The sequence below is a fragment of the Struthio camelus genome, chromosome 5, assembly GCF_040807025.1.
Source record: "Struthio camelus isolate bStrCam1 chromosome 5, bStrCam1.hap1, whole genome shotgun sequence".
In the NCBI taxonomy this organism is placed as follows: domain Eukaryota; kingdom Metazoa; phylum Chordata; class Aves; order Struthioniformes; family Struthionidae; genus Struthio; species Struthio camelus.
This window is the reverse complement of record NC_090946.1, coordinates 3,159,044-3,183,879: the sequence shown is the minus strand read 5'-3', so window position 1 is coordinate 3,183,879 and position 24,836 is coordinate 3,159,044. Positions and strand designations below refer to the sequence as shown.

Genomic DNA, 24,836 nt, shown 5'->3' with positions numbered 1-24,836 from the left:
GCTGCTGGTTGTTTGCAGGGTTTCCCACGGTGCTCCTGGGTGTTGGGGGCTCAGCTGTGCCTGCCAGCCACGGTTTCCTGTCTCCTTTCCCACCTGCCCCGGCAGCGTTGTCTCTCAGGTGGCGGCCGAGCCTGAGCTGAGCAGCCACGGAGCAGGGAAGCGCACCGGGGCAGCAAGGGTAAACCTGCTGGGGGCTGAGGACGGCCCCGGCTGCCACAGGACAGAGAGCACCCGTCGAGCTCTGCAGACCCCGTGAAGGGACAGCAGGTTTCAAACATGATGTCCTCGCTGTGCTCTGACAGAGGGAGGGATCCTGGCCTCTGTCCCCTGCCACCAGCACTGTCCCCAACCCCCTTCTCCAGGGAGAGGCAGGGCCACCTGCACCCCCTGTGCAAACAGCCCTTTTTATTGAGTCCTCCCTGTCGATGCCGAATGGGTCAGGTTGGTGCTTTCTTAGCAGGCTGGGACCCCGGGCAGCCTGGGCTGGCTGCTGCCGCTCCTGCAGCTCGGCTGCACTGTGTGGCGGGCTCTGGCCGCCAGGAGCCCCCAGGGACTCGAATGTGTTTTTTCCCAACTGCTTGAAACTACTGGGGGGGGGGGGTTGTTTGCTCGGAGGGGAAACCAGATACCCTGCACCGCACTGGGGGAGAGCAGAGTGGAGAGACCGGTCCCACGCTGCATGGGCAGGGGGTCACGGGCAGGCGTGGATGTGGAGACCCCTTCCTCTGCGCCGCCAGCACTGTTGGGGAGCCGAGCTGAGCCGCTGTACCTCCTCAGAGCCGAGGTGGCCTGTCCTCGGGCAAGCTGTCCTGGCGGGAGCTGACCAGGGTGACCACAGCGCCCTGCAAGGGAGGTGGTCTGCATCTTGGGGCTAGACGGGGTTGGGGCAGGGACTCCTGCAAGAGCTGTGATACCGCTCCCCCCCCAAGCTTTCCCCACGAGGGCTGGGGCAGCTCAGTCCTACAGTGGTGACGCGGGGGACGTCCATCTGCTGCTGGACTTCTCTCCTCATTGTGGCCGCTGGCACCCCCAAAACGAGCGCTGTGGAGCTTTCTCATCTCCAGTGGCTCGCTGCACGGGTTTGCAAAGCTCTGGTGGTGGCTTATTACATTGCGTCGTTCGTTCCCACCCGTCGCCTCCCGGCAGTGTAAGAAAGCAAGCGAGCAGTGGCATCGCTTGGGCTGCAGCGAGGCGCCTGCCGCCCAAGTCGCGCTCTCGGGGCACCCAGCTCACCTCCCTGTCCCGTGGCGAGGAGGAAAATCCCCCATCTTAACCAGGCTGTGACCTGCAGGCAGATCCGGAGCAGCCAGCACAGCCCTGGGACAGGATAACGCTTGTGAATGCACGAGACTTACATGCTTAATCGCATGTTTAACAAGAAACCCACTCCTTCAAACCAATAAATTATCCTAGTACTTTTGCACAACTGCCTTTATGTCAGTGCCAGGGCTGTAGCCACAGTTGTGTCTGTGTGGAGGAACGGAGGCTCCCTTAAACCTAGTTTTGGTGGGTTTGGTATGGAGGCTATATCCCCACAGACGCAGGGAAAGGCTGGTCTTAACTTGCACTGGAGAGGGGACTCACTGCTCTGGACCCCGGAGAAAGCCGAAAGGACTCGATTTCTGCCAGTTAAAAAAAAGGAGTCAGGGGGTGGGGGGGTGGTTTCAGACCTGGTCTGGGCGGGGGTGGAAACAAATCCGCCTTTTACCTCCCGGCCCTTCCAGGCACTCTTAAACCGCTGAGCAAAGTCGGCCAGTGAGCGCCTTTGTTTTAAACAAAGCTTTTCGGGGAAGCTTGCAAAAGTGAGGACGGTCCCCTTGCCGCAGAAGGAGCTGCTCTGGCTTCGCCTTCCCGCAGCATGCAAACACTGCTCGCCGTTCTCAGCGGCACCCGCTTACAAATGTGGGTCACAAAGGGAAATGATTTGGGACGGGTTGATTGTGTTTCCCTGGCCGGCAGATCAAACCCAGCCTTCCTGCCCTTGCTGTGGAAAATGTAAATATTTAGCAGTGCGAATAAACAAGAATTTTACGCTGCACTTGGCTCTTCAGGTTTGCCATCGCCCCACATACCAGCTCTAATAATTCTGGCCAGTTCATTTGAAATGCAAAGTTTATTTCCAAAGCCCTCGCAGATAGCGGAGCGCAGTTTGTCCTAATCAGGGGAGGTTAATTGAAAACAAACTGCCTTTCAGCTCTTGCACTGTACGAAGCAAACGCTTGGAGCTTGCGGGGCTTGGAGGAGACGGTGCCGTGCGGGGAGCGGGCACGCCGGGCTCCCTCCCCGTCTCCCAGCGCCCAGAGTCATCGATGCAGGGAAGGGAAGCTGGGGTGGGCGGCGGAGACGGGCAGGACGGCAGTGCCGGGGGGCGCAGCCCGGGGGTAGCAGCAGCCGGCCGAGACGGAGCGATGCCCCGACCCCAGCGGCCTTCAGCAGCCTGGAAATGCCCTCGGGGGCTGCACGGCGGGCTTCCCCTGCTGGCCTCAGGCTCGGGGCTCAGGGGGCAGCGTGTGTCTTTTGGAAGTGTTTCACCTGCTTTAGGAGGGAAGCCTTCCTTTTATTTCGGCGCTTGGACTCGGATAACATTGCCATAAGGCGAGCTTTCAGCGGTGTGCGGGCAGCGAGGTTTCTTCCCCCAGCTCCCGCCGAGCGGATGGGAAGCCCGGGGTCGAGGCTGCGCCGGCGGCAGCGGGAGCTGGGAGCTGAGTCACGACGCGCCGCTGAAAGGGGGCTCTGATGCCTTCTGCTGACAGTGAATCACGCCGGAGCCCCCCACGCGCGGAAGGGAGGCATGAATGAAAAGGGCTGAAAAGCCCCAGAGCTGTGAAGTGCAGCGGGAAGGGGGCAGGGAGCAGGACCCGGCGCCCCCGACGGCGCTGGGCTCGGCGTGCCGCAAGGCTGCACTCACCCCTCCGTCCCGGGTGGCGGTCGCTGGGCGAAATGCTCGGCGGGGTTAGTCACCTGCCAGGAGCCGCTGCCGGCGTCCTGTCCCCCTCCTCCGGAGGCGGCGGCGGCGGCGGGCCGCCCCACGGCCGCCCCACGGCCGCCCCACGGCGCCTTCCCGCCGGGGCGGCAGCGCGGGGACCGGCGGCGGCGCCCCCCAGCCCAGCCCAGCCCAGCCCAGCCCAGCCGCTGGCATCTGGGCTGGGGCAAGGCGCTCGGCTGCCTCGGAGCCGGGGTGGGCTCGCTTTCCCCCCCTGGGAAAACCCCTTTCTTTCCAGTCTGAAATGGGAAGAAGGCAGAAAGGGGGGGAGGGGGCTGGACGTGCCAGAGGAGAGGCTAACACAGCCTCCCTCCGTCCGTCCGTCCGTCCGTCCGTCCGTCTGCCCCGCCACCCTCCTGCCTCGCCTCCCCGCACCAGCTCCGTCCTGCCTCCCCTCCTCTTACTCCCTGTCTTTGCCTGCACGTTTCCATCCCTCCGTCTGCCTCTCTCCGCCTCCCCCCTCCCAGCTCTGCCCCAGCCCCCCCGGCCGGCCGCGGCTGGGAGGCAGGGTGGCACCCCACGCCCCCCTCGCCCCAACCTTGCAGCGGGGCGGCGAGAGGAGCCAATCTGCTCCACCTCGCCCCTCTCCCCCGCCGGACCCCCTCGGGGACCGGGCTCTCGGCTTGTGGTTACGGCTTTACACGTCAGGAGGAAAAAAAGCGAGGGCTAGAGCCTACCCTCACCAAACCCAAGCCCTCACCAAAGCCGAAGTGAGTGGGATTGGCAAATGGGATTATTAATCCTGGCCAAAAGCACAGGACCACAGACTGTGCGCAGCCCCCTCGGAGCGAGGCAGCACTAAGTCCCGCACCTACCTACCGTCCGGGGCGGCTGGTCCTGAGTGTAGCTTGGGCTTCCCCCCATGGACTTCCGAGCAGGTAGGAGACCTCCGCGCCTCTCGCAGCCTCCCTCCTGCCCGCCGCATCCCTCTCCCCCGGCAGCCCCTTCCCCAGCAACGCCGCTGACCAAAGCCCCGCGGGGGCCGGCGTCGGGGGGGGGTGCGAGCGGGGGGGCCTCACCCCCCTCTGCCCCCGGCCGACAGGGCTTGGGGGGATCCCCCCTTCCCTTCGCTTTTTCCCTCTGCCCCAGAGTTTTTAGCCGAGCCGGGAGTTAGCTCAACACCTCCCTACCTTTGCCCAGAGCTGGGGACCCTGGGGGGGGGGGGGGAGGCTGGGGGAGAGGGAGGAAAATGAATGGAGCCTGCCCTTGCGTACAATTGCATCAAATACATTCTTGAAAGCAACCTGGTTCTGCTTAACACTTGAATTTCGGGAAAAAAAAAAAAAAAGGGAGGCAGCAGCTTGGAGAGAGGGTGTATGCGAGCTCGCGTTTTTTTATTCTTGCATTCCTGGACACCAATCAAAAGAGCAAATCAAGGGAGGTGGAAGGGGGAAAGGCAGCGAGCGAGGGAGCCGGAGCGTGGTGCAAACCGTGCACACACTCACACACCAAAAAAACACAGCCCAGACGGCTTTTTCCACCTAACACCCAAGCAAACACAAACCAAAACAAATAGGGAGAGGAAAAAAAACCCCGAGCGAGAGCGCGTGAGCGAGAGCCAGGGCAGAAGAGACCAGGCAGGCTTCGCCGTCCGCTTGGGGCTTGGGGCTTAGAGCGATAACTAACCCCAAGTTTGGGCTCCTCTCGCCCCTTCTGCGCCTGCCTTCCCCCACCCCAACCCCACACCCTGACTCTACTATGCTAAATGTTGCTGGGGAGATTTCAGGTAAGACCAAGCGGCTCGACTCTTTTGGCAGGGGCCGGGGGTAGGGGCGGGGGGCTGGCTGTGCGTGGCGTGGTTTTCTTTTCCGAGCCACTGCTGATTTTAATTTGATTTGATTAAAACGTCTGTCTGGCTTTGGGATTGATTTAAGACTTTCCCCCTGTTTTTTTTTTTTTCCCTTTCTCTCGTTCCCTCTTTTCCATGCATGTTTGTGATTACCAGGGAGGGAAACGCTGCTTAGCACGGAGAATTAAAATCCAGGACTGACAGAGGGGAGGAAAATGAAAGTCACTGGGATTTGGGGGCAGGAAGAGCTATTTTTTCTGCCCACGGTTTGATTTCGGGGCTTGTCTCGGTGCGAGGGGACGCGTTTGCCGAGCGGCAACAGGCTCTTCCCCAGCACGGCGGCTTGATTTTGGGGTGCCGGGGAAATGCCCCTGTGCGGGGAGGGCTGGCTCCCCGCCACGGCGCGTCCCCGCGGTCCGGCTTTGTTAGGCTGGTCCCAGCGGCCGGGGCGGTTGGCAGGGCAGGCTGGCCCCGCGACGCGGAGGGGGACGTGCCGGCAGCGCGGGGTTCGGGGCTGCCTCGCGTGGAAAGGACGGGGAAAATGTTGGAAAACAACCCTTAAAAGGTCAAAGTGTGGGTGCTCCGGGCCAGACACAGCGGAGGATCCCCCGGCCGGCGCAGGGCCGGGCCGAGGAAGGCTCGATAGAGCCGGGGCTTGGAAAAATCACAAAGTTTGTGCTAGTTTTTGTTCCAGCTGCCGAGGTGCTGGAGCGACTCGGGAAGGGGAAAGCGGCGGAGAACCGGAAAAGCGAGGCCGGGAGACCTAACGGCTCCATCTCCTCTCTGCCCCCGGCTCCTTATCCCTGCTGCTCTCCGGCTGCGCGGCCGCCCGGGGGGCCGGGGCACCGCTGCCGCCCGCTCTGCGCCCCGGCCCCGGCCCCGCAGGAGCTGCCCGGCCGGCCGGCCGGCTGCGCGCTCGCGGGCCGTGGCCCGTGCTGCCGTCCAAGGCCCGTCTCCAGCTGGGTTGCGGGGGGAGAGGGAAGAGGGGAGCGGAGCAGCCTGCGGAGGGAGGCAGCAGCTTCGGGAAGGGGCGAGCGCCTGGCGCACCGGCCCGGCCCAGCTCCCCGCTGGAGGGTCGCTGCGGCCCGGCAGCGGCCGAGCCCTTTCGGCTCCCGCGCTGCTCGGGGACGCTCGCTGCAGACGGGAACCGCTCGCTGTCCCCGGCTCCTATTTAGCAGGCTGTGCGAGGGCACGGTCCCCGCGCACATCTGGGCTGCATTAGCCCCAGCTCGAGAGCAGCCTCCAGAGGGAAACGCAGAGGGCTCTGCTTACAGGGCTGGGCTGTGGGAAGATTTATGCCCTGCTAAGTGGCACATTTCTTCATAAATCACCCCCCTTCCCCGCTCGGACCTGCGCCGACCACCGGGCAGGCTGCTTCCCCCCCCCCACCCAAAACGCCCCGGGCCGGCCGCGCAGCGCGGGATGCTCCTGTCCCCGTTGGCCGCGCGGAGCCAGCGCCCCCGTGCCCGCCGGCGCGCGCGTGGCACGGCCGGGCCTGCACCAGCCCCCAGCACCCCGGCTGGCACGGCAGGACGGGCTGGCCGCCCTCCCCGCTTGCGTTGGCGAGCCCCGGGCCCGGTGGGGCCAAGTCTCAGGGTGCGGGGCAGGAGGGTGACACCAGCGGGCCTGCGGGTGACACGTGCCGGGGCGGGGGGAGACAAGGCCCCGGCCAGCAGCGCCCTCCGCGCTCCCCCAGCACCCGTCGCGGCCCGCCGGGGCTGCGCCGCTGGCCTGGGGAAAGATCGCGCGACTCGGGCTGCGCCTGGGCGCCGGGAGTGGACGGCCGGGCAGTGCCGTGCGGGGCCGCGCGTCGGCCTGGGGCCGCGCCGAGGCGGGCGGCTCTGGTTGGGATTAGGGGCCTGCGCCCCCCGTCTCCGGTGGGGGCGTTTGCCTCAGGCCGGATGGGAAATCCAGGCCCAGCTAATTACGGCCGCGCCGGAGTCTCCCGTGCGCGGCTGCATTTATAAACACACGGAGGAGACAGGATGTAAACACTCAGCGCGCGGGCTGCGAGCGCATGCACGGCCCGGGCTGGGGGGGGGGCCGCGGCCCCCCGGCGCGCACCCGCTCGCTGCCCCCCAGTGCCAGCGGCTCGGCGCTCCCCGGCCTCTGCAGGCGGCAGGGAGAGGACAGCGGCGGCAGGGCCGTGGCGGGGCGGCCCCCCCGCCCCGCTCCACCCCGGCCGGCGGTCTGCGACGGGTTAATAACCCCTTGGGCGGCCGGAGTGGGAGCCGGTTCCCGCGCTGGTTTGCTGTTGCATCTGGCTGGGCGTCCGTGTTGTGTTTATGGGGAATCAAAATACGGCGGCCGCCAAAAATAACAGCCGCAGACATATCAAGGGCGTTTCGCACCCCCCACCTCCCAGCCCCGGCCCCGGCCCCGCCGTGGGACGCCAGGGCGGGAGGACCGGGGAGGTGACCTCGGGGCCGGACGCACGACAGGGCTCCATCGGGGAAGCGTCGTCGCCCGCGGCCGGCACCGGCTGCGCTGGGTGCCGCGCGTCAGCAGCTGGGGCCGGCCGGGTGCCCCGAGCCGGGCGGGGGGCGCCGCAGCCGGGGGCAGCTCGGCCGGGGGCCCCGGAGGCGCCGGGCGCGTGCTGGGGCGGCCAGGGCCGCCGGCGGCTCCCTGGGCAGGCGGCAGGGCACCGGGGCGGCCGCGCGGTGCTCAGCCGGGGGCGCCGGGCTGGAAGCGGCCCGGGGAGAGAGGGGGCCCAAGAGACGCCGGGTGGCCCTCCTTGCCCGGCGGCCCCTCGGAGCCCCTGCCCGCCGCAGAGCCGCCCCGGGGCAGCGCGTTCGCCAGCCTTGATGGCTGCGGGCCCGAGGGGTCCGAGCCGGCCCTGCACCGAGGACGTTAGCCGCTGCCTATTGTCTGCAGAGCTGCTCCTTTTATTGCTTGCAGACTTCATGCTTGGCTACTTTCTCTTCGGCGGCGTATTCATGCCTGGCCACAACAGGACATCGCGGGCTCTGTTCTCACACGTTCCCCATACCCGGATGAGCGCTGCGGACGGAGCCGAGCGCTTCTGAGCTCATACCGCGCGGTATTAGGCTATGCTGTCCCTTGGCCCGAGTCCCATCAGATACGGCGGCTGCCTCGCTGCGGTCCCGCGGCTCTGCTCGGAGGTGCTCTGCTCCTTCCGCCGCGCGCCGGGCTGCAGCGGGGCTGCCGGGCTCCCCCCGGCCTCGGCTGAGGTCACCGCCGCCGCCGCCGCTTTCAGTGCAGCCGGGGCAGGGGGGCCGCGTTTCCCGGTCGCCGCCCCGACCCTAGGCGCTGCTTTGCACAAGGCTTTCGGGAAGCCGGCTCTCCGGGGCGTGCGGTCGCGTTGGACCTCGACCGCTCTCTGCCCACAAGCATGCCCGGGGAACAGCTCACCGCCGGCGCGGCGGCCGCCTCCGGCCAGCGCTCACCCCGCTGCCTTTTGGAGCAGGGGGGGATGCCGCGGCCCGAGGCCGCGTCTCCGCCGCTCCCCGCGACAGCCCGGCCATTGTCTGCGGCGGCGCGCGAGCCCTCGTCCTGCCCGGCCCTCGCGCCGTTATGATTGATGTGCATGAGTGCCGCTCCTCGGAGCCAGGCGCGCTGGGCTCCCCCCAACGGTCGCTCGCGAGCTGCCGCGGGGCCGCGGGGCCGCGGCCTCGACAGAGCCACCGCCGCCGCCGCCGCCGCCGCCGCCGCCGCCGCCGCGGCCTCGCACTCCCCGGGGCTGGCCGCCATGCGCCGTCCCCCTCTGCCTGCAGCCCCCTGCCCGCCCGGCTCCCTCCCCGTCTCTGTTTGGGTTGGACGGCGGCGGGGGGCTGGGACGGGGCGTCAATCCCGCGCTGGAAACCCGAGCCGGGAGCGGGCCAGGGTCCGGTCAGCCCCGGCTGCATGCACCGCTCCGGGCCGTGAAGTTTAGCGCCGGGGCTCAGCCGCGGCAGGGCCGGGCCAAAGCAAACACCCGGGGGAGGGTGAGTCACCCGCCGGCGGGCCCCCCCGCCGCCCGGCAGCCCACGCTCGCACGCTTGCTCGCACGCAGGCGCGCGCGGGGCACCAGCCGACCCGGCGCTCAGGTGGCGCCGCGGCGCGGGCGCATCTGCGGCTCGCCGGGCCGCGCGCGGGCTCGCCAGCCTGTGCACGCAGGCGCGCACGAGGGCAGGAAGGAGCCCAAAGGGTGCGTGCGCGGGCACGTACCGTGCATCGCGCACATGCATGGCCTGCTACGCGCCTGCAAGGTGTGTCGCACACCTGCGCGGTGTGTCACCCGCCCACCCGGCCTGTCACACGTGCACATGGTATGTCACAGGTTCGTGAGGCGGATCACACGCCCGCCTGGTGCATCACACTTGTGCACGGCGTGTCACATGTCTGCATGGTGCATCATACTCGTGCACAGCGTGTCACATGCCCAGCTGGTGTATCACACTCGTGCACGGTGTGTCACATGCCTGCATGGCGTATCACACTCGTGCACGGTGTGTCACATGCCCACCTGGTGCATCACACTCGTGCACAGCATGGCACATGTCTGCATGGTGCATCACACTCGTGCACAGTGTGTCACATGCCTGCATGGTGCATCACACTCGTGCACGGTGTGTCACATGCCCAGCTGGTGTATCACACCCGTGCACCGCGTGTCACATGCTTGACTGGCGTATCACACACGCACGAGGTGTTTCGCCTGCTTGCATGATGCGTTGCTCAACGGCAGGATGCGTCACACCGCTGCCCCGGGTGTCACATGCGCACGCAGCGTGTCGCAAGCCTGCGCGGCGTATCACTCGCACTCGGGGCGTCCCACGCCTGCAGCGGGTTGCACACCCGCCCGGTGCAGCTGGCGCACCAGCCGACGGGGGGCTGCCAGTGGGCAGGGGCAGCGCGGGGCACCGCCGGGCTGGGTGCGCCTTGGCGGCGGGGCTGGCCCCGGCCGGGGCCGCGGCCGTGGGCAGGGCGCGTCCGTCCCCAGGGGCCCCCGTGCGTCACTGCAGCTCAGCTCCTCTTCGCTTGCCAAATCTCCTTGCAACTTTTGACGGGGAGGCGTGACGCGCGAGGGCACCGCGGGGCTCCCAGCTGGCCTCGCGCCCCGGGGCGGCCGCAGCCTCGCCGCCGCGGGGGCCGGCCGCCGCGGGGCTGCCCCGGAGGTCCTGCCCGGAGGTGCTGGGAAGCGCGGCCTCCCCCCCGCCCCCCCGGGAGCCGAGCAAGGTGCCAGTTGGATGGGAAGCAGCTTGGAAACGGGCCGTGACCTTTATAAGAAGCGCGGGCTGATGGGGTTGGCTTTCGTAACCCGGCCCTGACGTCAGGGCGGCTGACGGGATCCCGGGCGGCGGTTTCCGGCAGGCCTTGGCAAGGGCCGCCCGGCGCCCCAGCGGCCTCCCCCCCTTCTCACCAGGGTCCCCCCGGCCCCGCGCCTCCCTCCCCGCAGCCCCTGCCCGGCCTGCCCCGGCCCCAGGGCTCCTTCCCCTGCCCCGGGGGCCTGGCGGGGGCTTCGCCTCCCTGCCGCCTCCACTGCGCTCCGGAGACGGGACTCGCCCTCCGCCGTCGCCCCCGGGGGTCCGGCCGGGCTCCCCGCTGCGGGTGCCCCGGGCCAGGGCGCCCAGCCGGCCGCAGTTCGGGAGGCGACCGAGCCTGCTCCAACGTTAATGGTAGGTGACTCGGCATAGCCAAATATAACCCGGGCGTCCCGGCGGGAGCGCTCCGAGCAGTGCTTTCTCGAGACCATATAAAGGATTGTTTCTGCAGCCCGCGGGCGGGAGCGCGGGGAGGAGAGGCTGCGCCGGCCGGCCTCGGCCGAGCTCGGCGGGGTCGGCACCGCGAGCCCCGGGGGCCGCGGCACCCACAGCGGCGGCCCGGGCACGCTCCGGGAGGCGGCGCACGGGTCTCGGGGCAGGCGGGCCGCAGCCGCCCGCTGCCCTCGGCCGTGCCGAAGCGCTCGTCACGCTGCCGGCGGCGCGCGGGGACGCCGCGGCGGGGACGATCTCCAGGCGCCCTCGGCTTTGGCAGCAGGGCCGTGCCCCGGCCTGACCCGCGCCGGCTGCGGGCCGGATGGCGCTGGCTCCGTGCCCTTGGCGCGCCACGGGACGGGGTTGCAGACTGCCTGCCCGCCCACCCCGGCGCCGCTGAGCTGGGCGTCTGCGGGCACCGGCACCTGCTGCGCGTGGGTGCCATCGGACAGCTGTGCCGTGGCGCCCCCGTGCACCCATGTGCATGGGTCCTGCACCCTGGTACACATGTGCATGGGCCCCGCTGTGTGCCGTGGCACCCCCCCCCCCCGTGCACCCCGGCACCCGTGTGCATGGGTCCTGCTGCAAGCTGTGGTGCCCCCGTGCACCCCAGCACCTGTGTGCATGGGTCCTGCACCCCGGCACCCATGTGCATGGACTCCACTGTGTGCCGTGGCACCCCCGTGCACCCCAGCACTCATGTGCGTGGGTCCTGCACCCCATGCACCTGTGTACATGGGCCCCACTGCCTGCCATGGCGCCCCCCCACCCTGTGCACCCTGGCACCCATGTGCATGGGTCCTGCACCCCGGCACCCGTGTGCATGGGTCCTGCTGCGAGCTGTGGTGCCCCTGTGCACCCTGGCACCTGTGTGCATGGGTCCTGCTGCGAGCTGTGGTGCCCCTGTGCACCCCGGCACCTGTGTGCATGGGTCCTGCACCCCGGCACCCGTGTGCGTGGGCCCTGCTGCATGCTGTGGTGCCCCTGTGCACCCCAGCACTCATGTGCGTGGGTCCTGCACCCCGGCACCCGTGTGCGTGGGTCCCACTGCGTGCCGTGGTGCCCCCTGCACCCTGGCCCCCCTGTCCGCGGGCCCCGCCGTGTGGCCCGGTGCTGAGGTGCCCCCCATGTTCCCGCAGGAGATTCTTGGGGGATCTTTGCCTTCCTGTGCGCCGCACTCTGCAACCTGCCGGCAGTGCCCGCCCTGAACGGCACGGACGAGCTGGGCGCTGGCCAGTCCATCCAGAAGACCTACGACCTCACCCGCTACCTGGAGCACCAGCTGCGCACCCTCGCCGGCACTTACGTGAGTAGGGGCCACGGGCCGAGCCCCGCGTCGGTGCCCACCCTGCCCCGCGGCGCCGGGCCCTTGCCCTGTGTTTGTGCTCTGCTGTGCCGCATCTCCCTGGGGTGAGGTGAGGCCCCGCTGTCGGGACTCGTCCGGGAGCCGCCCCGGCCGGGCCGCGCTCCGCCGAGCGGGCGCCGCGCCATGGCCGGGGGCACCGCGCCAGCATCCGGCCGGCGCGCTCGCCCTCTCCCCGGCCGGCCCTGCCGGCTCCCGGCAGCAGCCCCGCTGCAAGGGCAGGGGGGTTGCACGCGAGCGTGCAATAGCATGCGTGCGTTGCCGGCTGCATTCGCGATAGCCCAGCAGCGTGTCCGGGTGTTGTGTGTGCGTGCGTGCGTGCGTGTGCAGTGGGCGTAGCGCCCGGCGTCGGCGCCCTGGCCGGGGCTGCTGTGCGGCGGCGCTGGCAGCTCTCCCGGCCGCCGCGGGTCTTCCCCGCCGCGCCACGTCACGCGGGCAGGCTTCCCTCGCCGTGCCCGCCCCGGGGGCGCCGGAAATGCCTCGGCGGGCCGGGGCGCAGGCGGCTCCCGGGAGCCTGCCCTCTGCCAGGCCCGGGCACGGCCTCCGCCCGGGGCGCAGGGCGCGGGCCGCCACAGCGCCCTGGCTCCCCGCCGCCGGCACGCCCGGCTGCCGGCACGCGCGGAGCTTCCCCCCGTCTCTGCCCTGACGTGCCCCCGGGGCCCCGGCTGCAGGGCACCGAGCGGTTGTGCCGAGGGCAGGGCAGGAGGGATGCCCAGGCCGCCGTGGGCAGGAGGACGTGGCCTCCCGGGATGTGGAGGGCTGGGGGACACGGAGACCTTGGCCATGGAGAGCAGGGGGACATGGAGACGTGGGAGTTGGAGGGCAGGAGGGGATGGCCACCAGGGAAGTGGTGGGGAGGGGGACAGAGCCCCAGGACGTGGTGGGCAGGGAGACATGGAAACATGGGAGTTGGAGGGCAGGAGGGGATGGCCACCAGGGAAGTGGTGGGGAGGGGGACAGAGCCCCAGGACGTGGTGGGGAGGGGGACATGGAAGTGTGGGAGGTGGAGGGCAGAAAGGAATGGCCACCAGGGACATGGTGGGGAGGGGAACAGAGCCCCAGGACATGGTGGGCAGGGGGACATGGAGACGTGGGAGGTGGAGGGCAGGAGGGGATGGCCACCAGGGACATGGTGGGGAGGGGGACATGGAGGTGTGGGAGTTGGAGGGCAGGAGGGGATGGCCACCAGGGACATGGTGGGGACAGAGCCCCAGGACGTGGTGGGCAGGGAGACATGGAAACATGGGAGTTGGAGGGCAGGAGGGGATGGCCACCAGGGAAGTGGTGGGGAGGGGGACAGAGCCCCAGGACGTGGTGGGGAGGGGGACACAGAGGTGTAGGACATGGAGGCTGGGGAGGATGGCCACCAGGGACATTGTGGGTGTGGGCACATGGAGACCTGGGCCGTGGCAGGCAGAGGGACGCCACACGTGGCACAGGGGGCGCCGTGACTGAACTCTGCCACCCCCAGCTCCCCTCAGGCCACCCCGGCGCAGAACCCGGTGCCCGCCTGACACCGTGCCCTTCGCTTGCAGCTGAACTACCTGGGCCCCCCCTTCAATGAGCCCGACTTCAACCCGCCGCGGCTGGCGCGGGCCGAGCGGGTGCCCAGCGCCACAGTGGACTTCGACCTGTGGCGGGGCCTGACCGACAATGCCCGCCTGGCCGCCAACTACCGGGCCTACAGCCGGCTGCTGTGCTACCTGCGGGGCCTGGACGGGCAGGCGGGCACCGCCGAGCTGCGCCACAGCCTCGGCCACTTCTGCTCCAGCCTCCAGGGCCTGGTGGTGAGCATCGCCGGCGTCATGTCCTCCCTGGGCTACCCGCTGCCGGCCGGCGCTGCCGCCGGCCCCCCGGCGCCCGCTGGGGCCCCTGCCTCCCCTAATGACTTCCTCAAGAAGATGGATGACTTCTGGCTGCTCAAGGAGCTGCAGACCTGGCTGTGGCGCTCGGCCAAGGACTTCAACCGCCTCAAGAAGAAGGTGCCGCCTGCTGTGGTCACGCTGCGCCTCGAGGCGCGGGGCTTCTGAGCCCGCCACCCCGCAGCATCTGCAGCCGCGGGGCACCTCCACAGCCACCCCGCGGCCTCCTGTCACCGCGTCGGGCCTTGGGGGACAGAGCTCCTTCCCTGATGTGCCACCACGGTCACCCCACGTTCCCACCAGCCCCGCACTGTGCCTTGAGGGATGGAGATCCTCACTCTAACGTGCCACCACAGCCCCCCCCCCCAAATTCCCATCATCACCACGCTGTGCCTTGAAGGATGGAGCTCCTCACCCAAAGTGTCACCACAGCCACTCCATGTTACCACGCTGCGCCTTGAGGGATGGAGCTCTTCACTGCAACATGCGTCCCCCCACCATCACCACACTGTGCCTTAAGGGCTGGAGCTCCTTACCCCCCCCCCAACCATGTGCCACCACGGCCACCCCACATCCCCCCTGTCACCACACGGTGCCTTGAGGGACAGAGCTCCTCACACTGATGTGCCACCATGGTCACCCACATCACCACACTGGGCCTTGAGGGACGGTGCTCCTCATCCCCATATGCCACCATGGCCAACCCACATCCCCTCTATCCCCATACTGTGCCTTGAGGGACAGCGCGCCTCACCCCATTGTGCCACCACACACCCCCTTGTCACCCTGCTGTGCTTTGGGGGACAGGATGGCTGTCTCTGATGTGCCTCCATAACCGCCCCACATGCCCTGTCACCACTTTGGATGGCCTTGAGGCAAGAGGTTGTGACACCATGGCAGCCACCATGCCGTGTTCATCCTGGCCCCTGCCACCCCGCTGTGCCCCATGCCCACTCTTCTCCTGCCCTACAGCAGCAATAAGCCCCGCCCCCATGGACCCCAGGGTGGGCTTAAGCCCTGCCCACCCTCCAAAGGACCAATCTTGCAGAGCATAGGAATAAACCCTTCCCTACCCAGCAGCAATAAGCCCCGCCCCAAGAGCAATAGGCTCCACCCCTCCACTCCAGATGGCAATAAGCCCCTCCCATGACCCATGTAGCAAGCCCCACCTCCTTTCCCAGCTCCACCCCCAGGTGCCCCAAGCCCCACCTCTCAGCCCCACAGCTGCCTAGTGTCCCCTAAGGGCCCGCCCACATGCCTTGGTGGGAGGGGCCAGGCCTAAACTGGGCAGAGCCTGCCACAGCCTCCAGCCAGAGGAGGCTGCAGTGGGAGGGGCTTGAGGCAGAAGGGTGGGGCCTGGCAGGGGGGGGGGCCCAGCCATTGTAGCCCTGCCCCTGGCAAAACACCTGCCAGTCATGGTAGGGAGTGGGGCCTGGGGAAGGGGCGGGGCCGGGCAGGAGGGGAGGGTCCCCAGGGACCGCTGTTTTGGTGCGTCTAATGCGTGTTTATTTATTGGAGATGTTATTTATTAGGGTATTTATTGCAGAAGATCTATTCTTGTATTAACGAATAAAAGGCTTTCTCCAGCGCCTGCTGCCGCCTGCCACGAGGGCTCCCCCCCCCACTCCCAGCCCCCCACCAGTGCCACCGGGGGGGGGGTGCTGCAGAGCGCCTGAGGGACTAGCAAGTGGGATCAGTAGGGACCAGAGTGAACAGCTATGCTGCTGCCACTCACACCGACAGCTCTGCTCTCAGTGTGTTGGGGTGGGGGGGCTGGATGCCCTGCTTGCCCCTGGTCTCACCCAGATCCCCAGCTCCAAGCACCCGAGCGAATCCCCGCCCCCCCGTCCCCGCCAGGAGCTATTGCTGTGGGGCAGGCGGGGCGCCAGGCGTGACAACCAGCATGTACAGGGTGCCGGGCTGGGGCAGGAAGCCGACGGCGCGGACGGCCCGCTGCGAGGGCGTGTTGTCGGGCAGCACCCCGCAGTAGACGGGGTAGCCCTGGGCGTGCAGCACCCGGCCCAGGGTGGCCAGTGTCAGCCCGCTCAGCCCCCGGCCGCGCCACACCGGCACCGTGTAGCCGTGGCTGAGGCAGCCCAGCGGGTCCACCAGGCTCCAGGAGACGGGGCGCCCGCGGCGGTCCAGCAGGCAGGCGCTGGGGAAGGCCTGCACCAGGGACGCCAGGAACCGCCCGCTCCGGACGTTGCCCCCGAAGCCCCACGTGGCGTTGAGCAGCGGGACGTGGGCCAAGGGCACGGGCGCCAGGCGCAGCCCCGGCGGCACCCTGCGGCATGGGCAGCCCTGACCACTGGGCAGGGGGGCACCCACAGCTGGGGCCCCCAAGGGATGTGCTCAGGGTCCCCCAGGCCCCCCACGGGATGTCCTCAGGGACCCCCTCTGCCACCTGGGGATGTGCTCAGGGCCCCCTGTGCCACCTGGGGATGTGCTCAAGGTCCCCAGTGCCCCCCAAGGGATGTCCTCAGGGACCCCCCTCTGCCACCTGGTGATGTGCTCAGGGTCACCTCTGCCACCCGGGGATGTGCTCAGGGTCCCTAGTGCCCCCCAGGAATGTCCTCAGCGTCCCCCATGCCCCCCAAGGGATGTCCTCAGGGACCCCCTCTGCCACCTGGGCATGTGCTCAGGGTCCCTAGTGCCACCCGGGGATGTGCTCAGGGTCCCCTGTGCCCCGTAAGGGATGTCCTCAGGGACCCCCTCTGCCACCCGGGGATGTGCTCAGGGTCCCTAGTGCCACCCAGGGATGTGCTCAGGGTCCCCTGTGCCACCCGGCGATGTGCTCAGGGTCCCTAGTGCCACCCAGGGATGTGCTCAGGGTCCCCTGTGCCACCCGGCGATGTGCTCAGGGTCCCCTGTGCCACCTGGGGATGTGCTCAGGGACCCCCTCTGCCACCTGGGGATGTGCTCAGGGTCCCCTGTGCCACCTGGGCATGTGCTCAGGGACCCCCTCTGCCACCTGGGGATGTGCTCAGGGTCCCCTGTGCCACCTGGGCATGTGCTCAGGGTCCCTAGTGCCACCCAGGGATGTGCTCAGGGTCCCCAGTGCCCCCCATCCCATTGCTGCCGGCCCGCCGGTGGGCACTCACGGCACCCAGGCCCGTGGTGGTCCGGGGCTCAGCAGCGCCTGGAACCGGTAGGTGCGGAGCAGGAGGCCCTTGGCGGCGGCCACCTCGCGCACGGCCTCGTGCAGCCCCTCCTGCATGCCTGCGGGGCGGCGGGCCGAGCTGGGTGCCGGCTGCCGGGGGGCTGGGGGCCACGCGCTGCCCGCGGTCCGGGCGCTCACCCTTACCATGCAGCTGGAGGCCCCCGCTCCAGTCCAGGGCAGCCGTGCCCCCTAGCAGCGCCCGCCAGGCGCCCGCGTCCCGGTAATGCACCGCCACCTGGTTGGCGTAGATGTCCCCGGGGTCCGCGGGCTCCTGGGGGAACAGCAGGGGAGAGTCTGAGCGGCACCGGCCACCTGGGGCCCCCACCCCAGAGCGCGCGATGCAGCACCTGTGGGCGCCGGCGGCTCAGCACGACGCCAAAGTGGGGCCACGAGTCCACCAGCACCTCGTGGCCAGCCGGGTTGCCCCGGGCCACTGTCATGACGGCACCCAGGACCTGCAGGATGGGGTCAGCACTGGGGAGGAGACGCGGGTGCAGCGTGTGGGGGGGGGGTGTTATGGGTCCCTCCGGCCCCCAGCTGCACCCCAGGGTGCTGCCGACCTCTCTCACACCTGGCCCCAGCCCCAGGACCCTGGTGGCCCTTTCCCCAGCTCTGGGGTCCCCATCAGTGGCAGTGTGTTGGGGTGGCGGGGGGGGTCACGAGGTCCCCGTCACCAGTGGGTCAGGGGTGTCATGGGGATGTCCCCAGGGTCCTTGTCATTGAAAGGGTGGGGGGGAGGTAAGGGTGGCATGGGGGGGGGGTCCCTGGGACCATGTCACCAGCAGGGCAGGGGGTCGGGGCGGCATGGGGATCCCTGGGGCCCCATCACCAGTAGCATGAGGGCCATGGTGGCATGGGGATCCCTGGGGAGGGGCCCCTTCACCAGCAGCGTGGGGGGCTAGGGGTGGCATGGGGGGGTCCCTGGGGCCCATCACCAGCAGCGTGGGGGGCCAGGGGTGGCATGGGGGTCCCCGGGGCCCTGTCACCGGCAGGCTGTGGGGCAGGCTCCTCCGAAGAGCCTCCTCCAGGCGCTGCAGCTGGGCCGGGCAGGTGAGGACCAGCATGGCTCTGCAGCCGTGGGGCAGGCGGCGGCGCGTCCCCCAGCACCGGGCCCCCGGGGCCCCGTGACCGGCGCTGGCGGGACGGACCCTGCTCACCCCCCGCCCCCCCCGGGGCCGCCCCACGGGCAGGGGACACTCGCTCAGCCGTGACGGCTGCCGGCGGCCCGGGGACCCGCTGCTGGCACTGTCCGCCCCACGGCCACAGGGACCCGCCAGCGTCACCACCTGCCCCACAGCTCCCAGGTGTGCATGGGGGGGGGGACCTGGCCCACTGTTATTTGGGGGGTCTCGGGGCCCCCCTGGCCCACTGTAACCGGGGGGGGGGGGTCTCGGCAGGGCCATGCTGATCCTGACGTGCCCGGCCCAGCTGCAGCGCCTGGAGGGAGCCCTGCGGAGGAGCCTGCCCCACAGCCTGCCGGTGACGGGACCCCCTCGTCCCCCTGCCCCACAGCCTGCCACTGACAGGATCCCCACGTCCCCCTGCCCCACAGCCTGCCAGCGACGGGACCCCCTTGTCCACCCTGCCCCACAGCCCCGCCGGTGACGGGACCCCCCATGTCCCCCTGCCCCACAGCCTGCCACTGACAGGACCCCCACGTCCCCCTGCCCCACAGCCTGCCGGTGACAGGACCCCCTCGTCCCCCTGCCCCACAGCCTGCCAGCGACAGGATCCCCACGTCCCCCTGCCCCACAGCCTGCCAGCGACGGGACCCCCTTGTCCACCCTGCCCCACAGCCCCGCCGGTGACGGGACCCCCCATGTCCCCCTGCCCCACAGCCTGCCACTGACAGGACCCCCACGTCCCCCTGCCCCACAGCCTGCCGGTGACAGGACCCCCTCGTCCTCCTGCCCCACAGCCTGCCACAGACAGGATCCCCACGTCCCCCCGCCCCACAGCCCGCCGGCGACGGGACCCCCACGTCCCCCTGCCCCACAGCCTGCCAGCGACAGGACCCCCATGTCCATCCCGCCCCACAGCCCGCCGGCGACGGGACCCCCACGTCCCCCTGCCCCACAGCCTGCCGGTGACGGGACCCCCTCGTCCCCCTGCCCCGCCGGTGACGGGACCCCCACGTCCCCCTGCCCCACAGCCTGCCGGTGACGGGACCCCCACGTCCCCCTGCCCCACAGCCTGCCACTGACAGGATCCCCACGTCCCCCCGCCCCACAGCCCGCCGGCGACGGGACCCCCACGTCCCCCTGCCCCACAGCCTGCCAGCGACAGGACCCCCATGTCCATCCCGCCCCACAGCCCGCCGGCGACGGGACCCCCACGTCCCCCTGCCCCACAGCCTGCCGGTGACGGGACCCCCTCGTCCCCCTGCCCCGCCGGTGATGGGACCCCCACGTCCCCCTGCCCCACAGCCTGCCGGTGACGGGACCCCCACGTCCCCCTGCCCCACAGCCCGCCAGCGACAGGATCCCCACGTCCCCCCGCCCCACAGCCCGCCGGCGACGGGACCCCCACGTCCCCCTGCCCCACAGCCTGCCAGCGACGGGACCCCCACGTCCCCCTGCCCCACACGCCACCGGTGACGAGACCCCCACGTCCCCCCTGCCCCACAGCCTGCCAGCGACGGGACCCCCACATCCCCCTGCCCCACACCCCACCGGTGACGGGACCCCCACGTCCTCCGCCCCACAGCCCGCCAGTGACGGGACCCCCACGTCCCCCCGCCCCACAGCCTGCCAGAGACGGGACCCCCACGTCCCCCTGCCCTACACCCCGCCGGTGACGGGGCCCTTACGTCCCCCCTGCCCCACAGCCTGCCACTGACAGGACCCCCACGTCCCCCTGCCCCACAGCCCGCCAGCGACGGGACCCCCTCGTCCCCCTGCCCCACAGCCTGCCAGCGACAGGACCCCCACGTCCCCCCGCCCCACAGCCCGCCGGCGACAGGACCCCCATGTCCACCCTGCCCCACAGCCCACCGGTGACGGGACCCCCTCGTCCCCCTGCCCCACAGCCCACCGGTGACAGGACCCCCTCGTCCCCCTGCCCCACAGCCTGCCGGTGACGGGACCCCCATGTCCCCCTGCTCCGCCGGTGACGGGACCCCCACGTCCCCCCGCCCCACAGCCTGCCACTGACAGGACCCCCAAGTCCCCCCTGCCCCGCAGCCTGCCGGCGACGGGACCCCCACGTCCCCCTGCCCCACAGCCTGCTGGTGACGGGACCCCCACGTCCCCCTGCCCCGCCGGCGACGGGACCCCCGCGTCTCCCTGCCCCACAGCCTGCCGGTGACGGGACCCCCACGTCCCCCCGCCCCCACAGCCTGCCAGCGATGGGACCCCCACGTCCCCCTGCCCCACACCCCGCCGGTGATGGGGCCCCTACGTCCCCCCGCCCCCACAGCCTGCCACTGACAGGACCACCACGTCCCCCCGCCCCACAGCCCGCCAGCGACAGGACCCCCACGTCCACCCTGCCCCACAGCCCGCTGGCGACGGGACCCCCTCGTCCCCCCTGCCCCACAGCCCGCCGGCGACAGGACCCCCACATCCCCCCACCCCACAGCCCGCCGGTGACGGGACCCCCACGTCCCCCTGCCCCACATCCTGCCACTGATGGGACCCCCACATCCCACCGCCCCCTGCCCTGCGGGCGACAGGACCCCCACGTCCCCCTGCCCCATAGCCTGCCGGTGACGGGACCCCCCCACGTCCCTCCTGCCCCACACCCCACCGGCGATGGGACCCCCACATCCCCCCGCCCCACAGCCTGCTGGTGACGGGACCCCCACATCCCCCTGCCCCACAGCCTGCCACTGACAGGACCCCCATGTCCCCCTACCCCACCGGTGACGGGACCCCCTCGTCCCCCTGCCCCACAGCCTGCCGGTGACAGGACCCCCACGTCCCCCTGCCCCACAGCCTGCCGGTGACGGGAACCCCACGTCCCTCCTGCTCCACCGGCAACGGGGCCCCCACGTCCCCCTGCCCCATAGCCTGCCGGTGACGGGACCCCCCACGTCCCCCCACCCCACCGGTGACGGGACCCCCACCTCCCCCCTGCCCCACAGCCTGCTGGTGACGGAACCCCCCCGTCTCCCTGCCCCACCAGCGATGGGACCCCCACGTCCCCCCCGCCCATGATGGGGACCCCAGTGTCACCCCCCTGCACCATAGCAATGGTGACCCCCCCCCAACCGGCTCAGGCCATTCCCAGGCAGTGCCAGCTGGAGCCAGCCAATCCCAGCCTGGCTTGGTTCTGAGCCAGCCAATCCCCTCCCAGGCCAGGATGGCCCAGCCAATCCCAGCCCAGGAGGGGTGTCACCTGGCCAATCCGACAGGTCCCCTCTGCCCCACTGGGGGGGAGGAGGGGCTTGGAGGAGGGGCTTTCCAAGCCCCGCCCCCTCACGGGCAGCCTGGCTTGTGGCCCCACCCCCTCCACCTTCACCCCAGGCCAGCCCAGGGCAAGGGCAGCCATCTTTAGTGAGGGCAGGGTGGTCCAGCCCGGCCCCCCCAGCGCTGACCCCCTTGGCCCGCAGGTGTATGGGGCCGTGATGAACATGACCCGAGGCAACCCGGGGGACTTCGAGGCCGTAGTGGACGCGTGGCCCGACTTCCGCGCGGTGCTGGCGCGGCGCCGTGGCGAGGTGGCCGCCGTGGGCCGTGGGGAGCCGGGGCCACGCTGGCGCCCGGGCTGGGCCGGCTCAACCCCCCCCTCCCCCAACTCCCCTCCTGCCCCACAGGCGCCGGTGGACGACTGCTACAGGAACACGCACGCGGTTTTCTACCACGACCTGGGCGCCTACCGGGCCCTGCTGGAGACGCCGGGAGCCGTGCGCTGGGACACCGCCTTCCACATCTTTGGTGGCGCTGGGGGCAGCGGTGCTGGGGGGGGGGCTGGGGGTGAGGAATGGGGGGCACTGTGGTTGGGAGGGGCAGAGATCAGTGGTGCTGGGGAGCACTGGGGGGGGGCAAAACGGGTAGTACTGGGAGCGGGGTACAAGGTGGTGGGGCAGCCGGGGAGGGACCCGGGGCTGGTGGCTCCCCGGGGTGGGGGGTCCCGCTGACGGCACCGTCCCGCAGGGCTGCAGGACGGGGTGGTGGCGACGGCGCAGGCCATGGCGGGGGCCAAGGGCATCGAGCTGGAGGTGTCGCAGTACTACACCTACCTGCACCCTGACCCTGCCACCATGCCCGAGCCCCGGTGAGCCCCCCCCCACCCCCTCCAAAATCCTGGTGCCTCCCCCCTGCCCCGGCTCACGGCCCCCCCCCAACCTGCAGGCTGGACCCCGGCATCCAGGTGGGCTCGATGAGCCTAGCGCACGCCGACCTGCTGGACGCCACGTGGGTCTACGGGGGCAACGCGTGGAGCCGCCGCTACCTGGCCGAGCTGGTGGAGCGCTTCCCCAGCCTGTGCCTGCTCGATGGCACCGGGCAGCCCGTCTGCTGGACCCTGCAGAGCCCCTTCGGCAGCGGGGCGCACGGCTACACCCTGCCCGCCCACCGCCGCCGCGGGCTCATGCAGGCGCTCACCGTGCTGCTGGCCCGCCAGACGCAGGCCCGCGGCTTCCTCGTCTTCGGGCACACGGCCCTGGGGAACCTGCCCATGCAGCGGCTGCAGGAGCAGCTGGGCCACCAGCGCCTGCCCGGCCTCTGCCACTTCGTGCTGCACAACCCCAGCCTGGGCCGCCCCGGGCCCTGACCCCCCGCCCCACGGGCAATAAAACCCGGGTGACCCCCCCCCCCCCCCCGGCTCCATGCGGCTGGTCCTTTGGAGCTGGGGGGGGGCAGGACAAACAACACACACACTGTGGAGTCTCTGCTGGCTCATATAGGATTGTGCCCTGGGCGTTTGGGGGGGGGGGGGAGGGGGGCTGTTTTCTCGCTGCTGGCGGTGGTTTCACGCCTGGCTTAGCCCCGGCCGTTACAGCCTGGCAGCCAGGTTGGTGGCGTCACCGTCTGTGGGGCGCAGCGCCGTGCCCGGGGCGCCGTGCTGGGACACGCACTGCGGCCCTGCCCGGTGCTATTCTTGTGCCCCCCCCCGGGGGACGGCAGGAAAGCCTCAAACCCGTGCAGCTGGCACCTGCCCTGTGTGCGTGTGTGCGTGTGCGTGTCCCCTCCCCCGGGGACAGGCCCCCCCACGGCGGCGGGGCACACAGCGGCACAGGCCCCGGTTGGGGGGGGGGCACGGACCGGCCGGCGGCAACCGCACAGCGCGAGCCACCAGTTTGGGGGGGGGACGCGCAGTGGCCGGGGTCCCCCGGACGCCTGGGCCCCAGGCCGGCTCCCGGCGCTCGCTTCCGCCTTCCCGCACGGGCAGGGGGAGGAGCCGGCAGCCCGGACGCCTGGGTCCCTCGGCGCCGCGAGGGGAAAGGGGCGGGGCCGGGCGCTCGGACGCCGGGGCTCCCTCCGGAGCTGTTGACAGCGGGAGGCGGTAAAGCGGGGGGCTCGGCGGGGGGGGCGGGACGGCGGGGTCCGGTGCCGGTGGGGTGCCGGGGGGGGGGGCAGGGTGGCGGGGTCCGGTGCCGGTGGGGTGCCGGGGGGGGGGGCAGGGTGGCGGGGTCTGGTGCCGGGGGGGGGGGCGGCGGGACGGCGGGGTCCGGTGCCGGTGGGGTGCCGGGGGGGGGGCGGGGTGGCGGGGTCCGGTGCCGGTGGGGTGCCGGGGGGGGGGGCAGGGTGGCGGGGTCTGGTGCCGGGGGGGGGGGCGGCGGGACGGCGGGGTCCGGTGCCGGTGGGGTGCCGGGGGGGGGGCGGGGTCCGGTGCCGGGGGGGGGACGGGACGGCGGGGTCAGCCGCGGCGGGGGGGAGGGGGTTCCCGGCCGCCCGGGCCCCGCCTCACCCGCCGCTGTGCTCGCAGGGCCATGGGGCGGAAGCGACTCATCACCGACTCCTTCCCGGTGCTGCGGCGGCCGCCGGGGCGCGCCGGGGCCAAGGGGCGCCGCCGGACTCGGCGCGGTGAGTGCGGGGGCGGGGCCGCCGCGGGAGGGGGCGGGGTCTCGAGGGGGAATGGGGCGGGGCCACGGGCAGGCCCCGCCCCCGGTGCCCAAGCCGTGCCCGTGCTCCGCAGAGGAGGCCCCGGCGCCCGGCGCCCCTTGCCCGGACCCGGCCGTCCTGGACATGCTGCGCCACTTCGACCTCTGCTGGGAGTACGGCCCCTGCACGGGTGAGAGCCCCGGCGCGCCTGCCCCGGCGCTGCCCGTCCGCCCCTCCCCGGGGCATCGCGGCGCCCGCCCGCCCCCACCTCACCCTCTGCCCGCAGGCATCACCCGGCTGCAGCGGTGGGAGCGGGCGCAGGCCCTGGGGCTGAGCCCCCCGGCCCCAGTGCGTGACGCCCTCCTGGAGCACCAGGACGACCCCGCCGTCATGTACAGGTGGGTGCAGCCGGGCTGCGGAGTGGCGGTGCGGCGGGCAGTAGGGGGGCCAGAGGGCACTGAGTGTGGGGCGCCAGGCTGCAGTCACCAGTGCAGCTGGGGGGCACTGAGGAGGGTGCCACGCTGGGCAGGGGGACTCTGGGCATCCCTAGTCACCCCTGCCCCTTTGCTCCCCAGTGGGTGCTATGGGGCGGGGAGGCAGCTCCAGTGCAGGTGCCGTGGGGCAGCCCACGCCATCCCTACCTGGTACATGGGTATCCCCCAGAGCTGATAGCTCTGATGGCCACCAGCCTCCCTCTGCCGAAACACTGGAGTCGAGGAGGAGAGCTGGGCACGTGCCTGGGCCGGGGACCACAGGCCTGGGCCACGGGTACCCGCTGACCTCCCTGCACCTGTGCCCCACAGCCTCTGGCACGAGTACCCGCTCTGAGAGTCTGCACGCTGGCCCCAGAGAGACAGCGCCTGGGGCTGTCCCGCTGCCCCCTGCTACCCCCGCACCAGGCACCCCTGCAGCTGTGCCCGTGTCCCGCAGCGGGCGCTGGGCAGATTAAACGCTGGTGTGAACAAGGTGAGCTGTGGCATGTGCTGTCTATGGCACT

General features: G+C 70.8%; 4 protein-coding genes across 7 annotated transcripts; 3 read left to right on the top strand and 1 right to left on the bottom strand.

Moving 5' to 3' along the window:
* Positions 1-3,461: 3,461 nt before the first annotated feature.
* CLCF1 (cardiotrophin like cytokine factor 1) lies at positions 3,462-15,282 on the top strand. 2 transcript variants are annotated; one of them, XM_068944149.1, is made up of 3 exons: positions 3,462-3,861; positions 11,608-11,774; positions 13,367-13,876. In XM_068944149.1, exons 1-3 carry the CDS (start codon positions 3,846-3,848, stop codon positions 13,859-13,861), a joined length of 678 nt encoding a protein of 225 aa, XP_068800250.1. In that variant the 5' UTR covers positions 3,462-3,845; the 3' UTR covers positions 13,862-13,876. The 2 variants fall into 2 exon arrangements, with proteins under 2 accessions (XP_068800250.1, XP_068800249.1); XM_068944148.1 differs by lacking the exon at positions 3,462-3,861 and adding an exon at positions 4,290-4,709 and having other exon boundaries at positions 13,367-15,282.
* Positions 15,208-23,826, bottom strand: LOC138067358 (glycine N-acyltransferase-like protein 3). Of its 3 annotated transcripts, none has more exons than XM_068944145.1 (5): positions 23,706-23,820; positions 17,201-17,308; positions 16,998-17,124; positions 16,795-16,912; positions 15,208-15,977 (listed from the first exon to the last, which is right to left on the bottom strand). In XM_068944145.1, exons 1-5 carry the CDS (start codon positions 23,745-23,747, stop codon positions 15,554-15,556), a joined length of 819 nt encoding a protein of 272 aa, XP_068800246.1. In that variant the 5' UTR covers positions 23,748-23,820; the 3' UTR covers positions 15,208-15,553. The 3 variants fall into 3 exon arrangements, with proteins under 3 accessions (XP_068800246.1, XP_068800247.1, XP_068800248.1); XM_068944146.1 differs by having other exon boundaries at positions 17,201-17,327; positions 23,706-23,815; XM_068944147.1 differs by lacking the exon at positions 17,201-17,308 and having other exon boundaries at positions 23,706-23,826.
* LOC138067357 (glycine N-acyltransferase-like protein 3) lies at positions 17,927-22,719 on the top strand. Its single transcript, XM_068944144.1, has 6 exons — positions 17,927-18,157; positions 18,251-18,332; positions 21,406-21,513; positions 21,610-21,730; positions 21,950-22,070; positions 22,148-22,719. The coding sequence occupies exons 2-6, from the start codon at positions 18,255-18,257 to the stop codon at positions 22,566-22,568; spliced, it is 849 nt and encodes a 282-aa protein (XP_068800245.1). The 5' UTR covers positions 17,927-18,157; positions 18,251-18,254; the 3' UTR covers positions 22,569-22,719.
* On the top strand, positions 23,265-24,809 carry POLD4 (DNA polymerase delta 4, accessory subunit). Its single transcript, XM_068944150.1, has 5 exons — positions 23,265-23,300; positions 23,724-23,821; positions 23,934-24,029; positions 24,126-24,237; positions 24,643-24,809. Exons 2-5 carry the CDS (start codon positions 23,728-23,730, stop codon positions 24,665-24,667), a joined length of 327 nt encoding a protein of 108 aa, XP_068800251.1. The 5' UTR covers positions 23,265-23,300; positions 23,724-23,727; the 3' UTR covers positions 24,668-24,809.
* Positions 24,810-24,836: the final 27 nt, after the last annotated feature.

Coding starts and splice junctions, on each gene's coding strand:
- CLCF1 (XM_068944148.1), top strand. CDS start 4,682: ATGCTAAATGTTGCTGGGGAGATTTCAG. Junction 4,710..11,607: donor TGTTGCTGGGGAGATTTCAG/GTAAGACCAAGC, acceptor ATGTTCCCGCAG/GAGATTCTTGGGGGATCTTT. Junction 11,775..13,366: donor GCACCCTCGCCGGCACTTAC/GTGAGTAGGGGC, acceptor CTTCGCTTGCAG/CTGAACTACCTGGGCCCCCC.
- LOC138067357 (XM_068944144.1), top strand. CDS start 18,255: ATGCTGATCCTGACGTGCCCGGCCCAGCTGCAGCGCCTGGAGGGAGCC. Junction 21,514..21,609: donor TGGCGCGGCGCCGTGGCGAG/GTGGCCGCCGTG, acceptor CCTGCCCCACAG/GCGCCGGTGGACGACTGCTA. Junction 21,731..21,949: donor CACCGCCTTCCACATCTTTG/GTGGCGCTGGGG, acceptor ACCGTCCCGCAG/GGCTGCAGGACGGGGTGGTG.
- POLD4 (XM_068944150.1), top strand. CDS start 23,728: ATGGGGCGGAAGCGACTCATCACCGACTCCTTCCCGGTGCTGCGGCGG. Junction 23,822..23,933: donor GCGCCGCCGGACTCGGCGCG/GTGAGTGCGGGG, acceptor CGTGCTCCGCAG/AGGAGGCCCCGGCGCCCGGC. Junction 24,238..24,642: donor GACCCCGCCGTCATGTACAG/GTGGGTGCAGCC, acceptor TGTGCCCCACAG/CCTCTGGCACGAGTACCCGC.
- LOC138067358 (XM_068944145.1), bottom strand. CDS start 23,747: ATGAGTCGCTTCCGCCCCATGGCCCTGCGAGCACAGCGGCGG. Junction 17,309..23,705: donor CCCTGCGAGCACAGCGGCGG/GTGAGGCGGGGC, acceptor CCCATCCTGCAG/GTCCTGGGTGCCGTCATGAC. Junction 17,125..17,200: donor TGAGCCGCCGGCGCCCACAG/GTGCTGCATCGC, acceptor CTGTTCCCCCAG/GAGCCCGCGGACCCCGGGGA.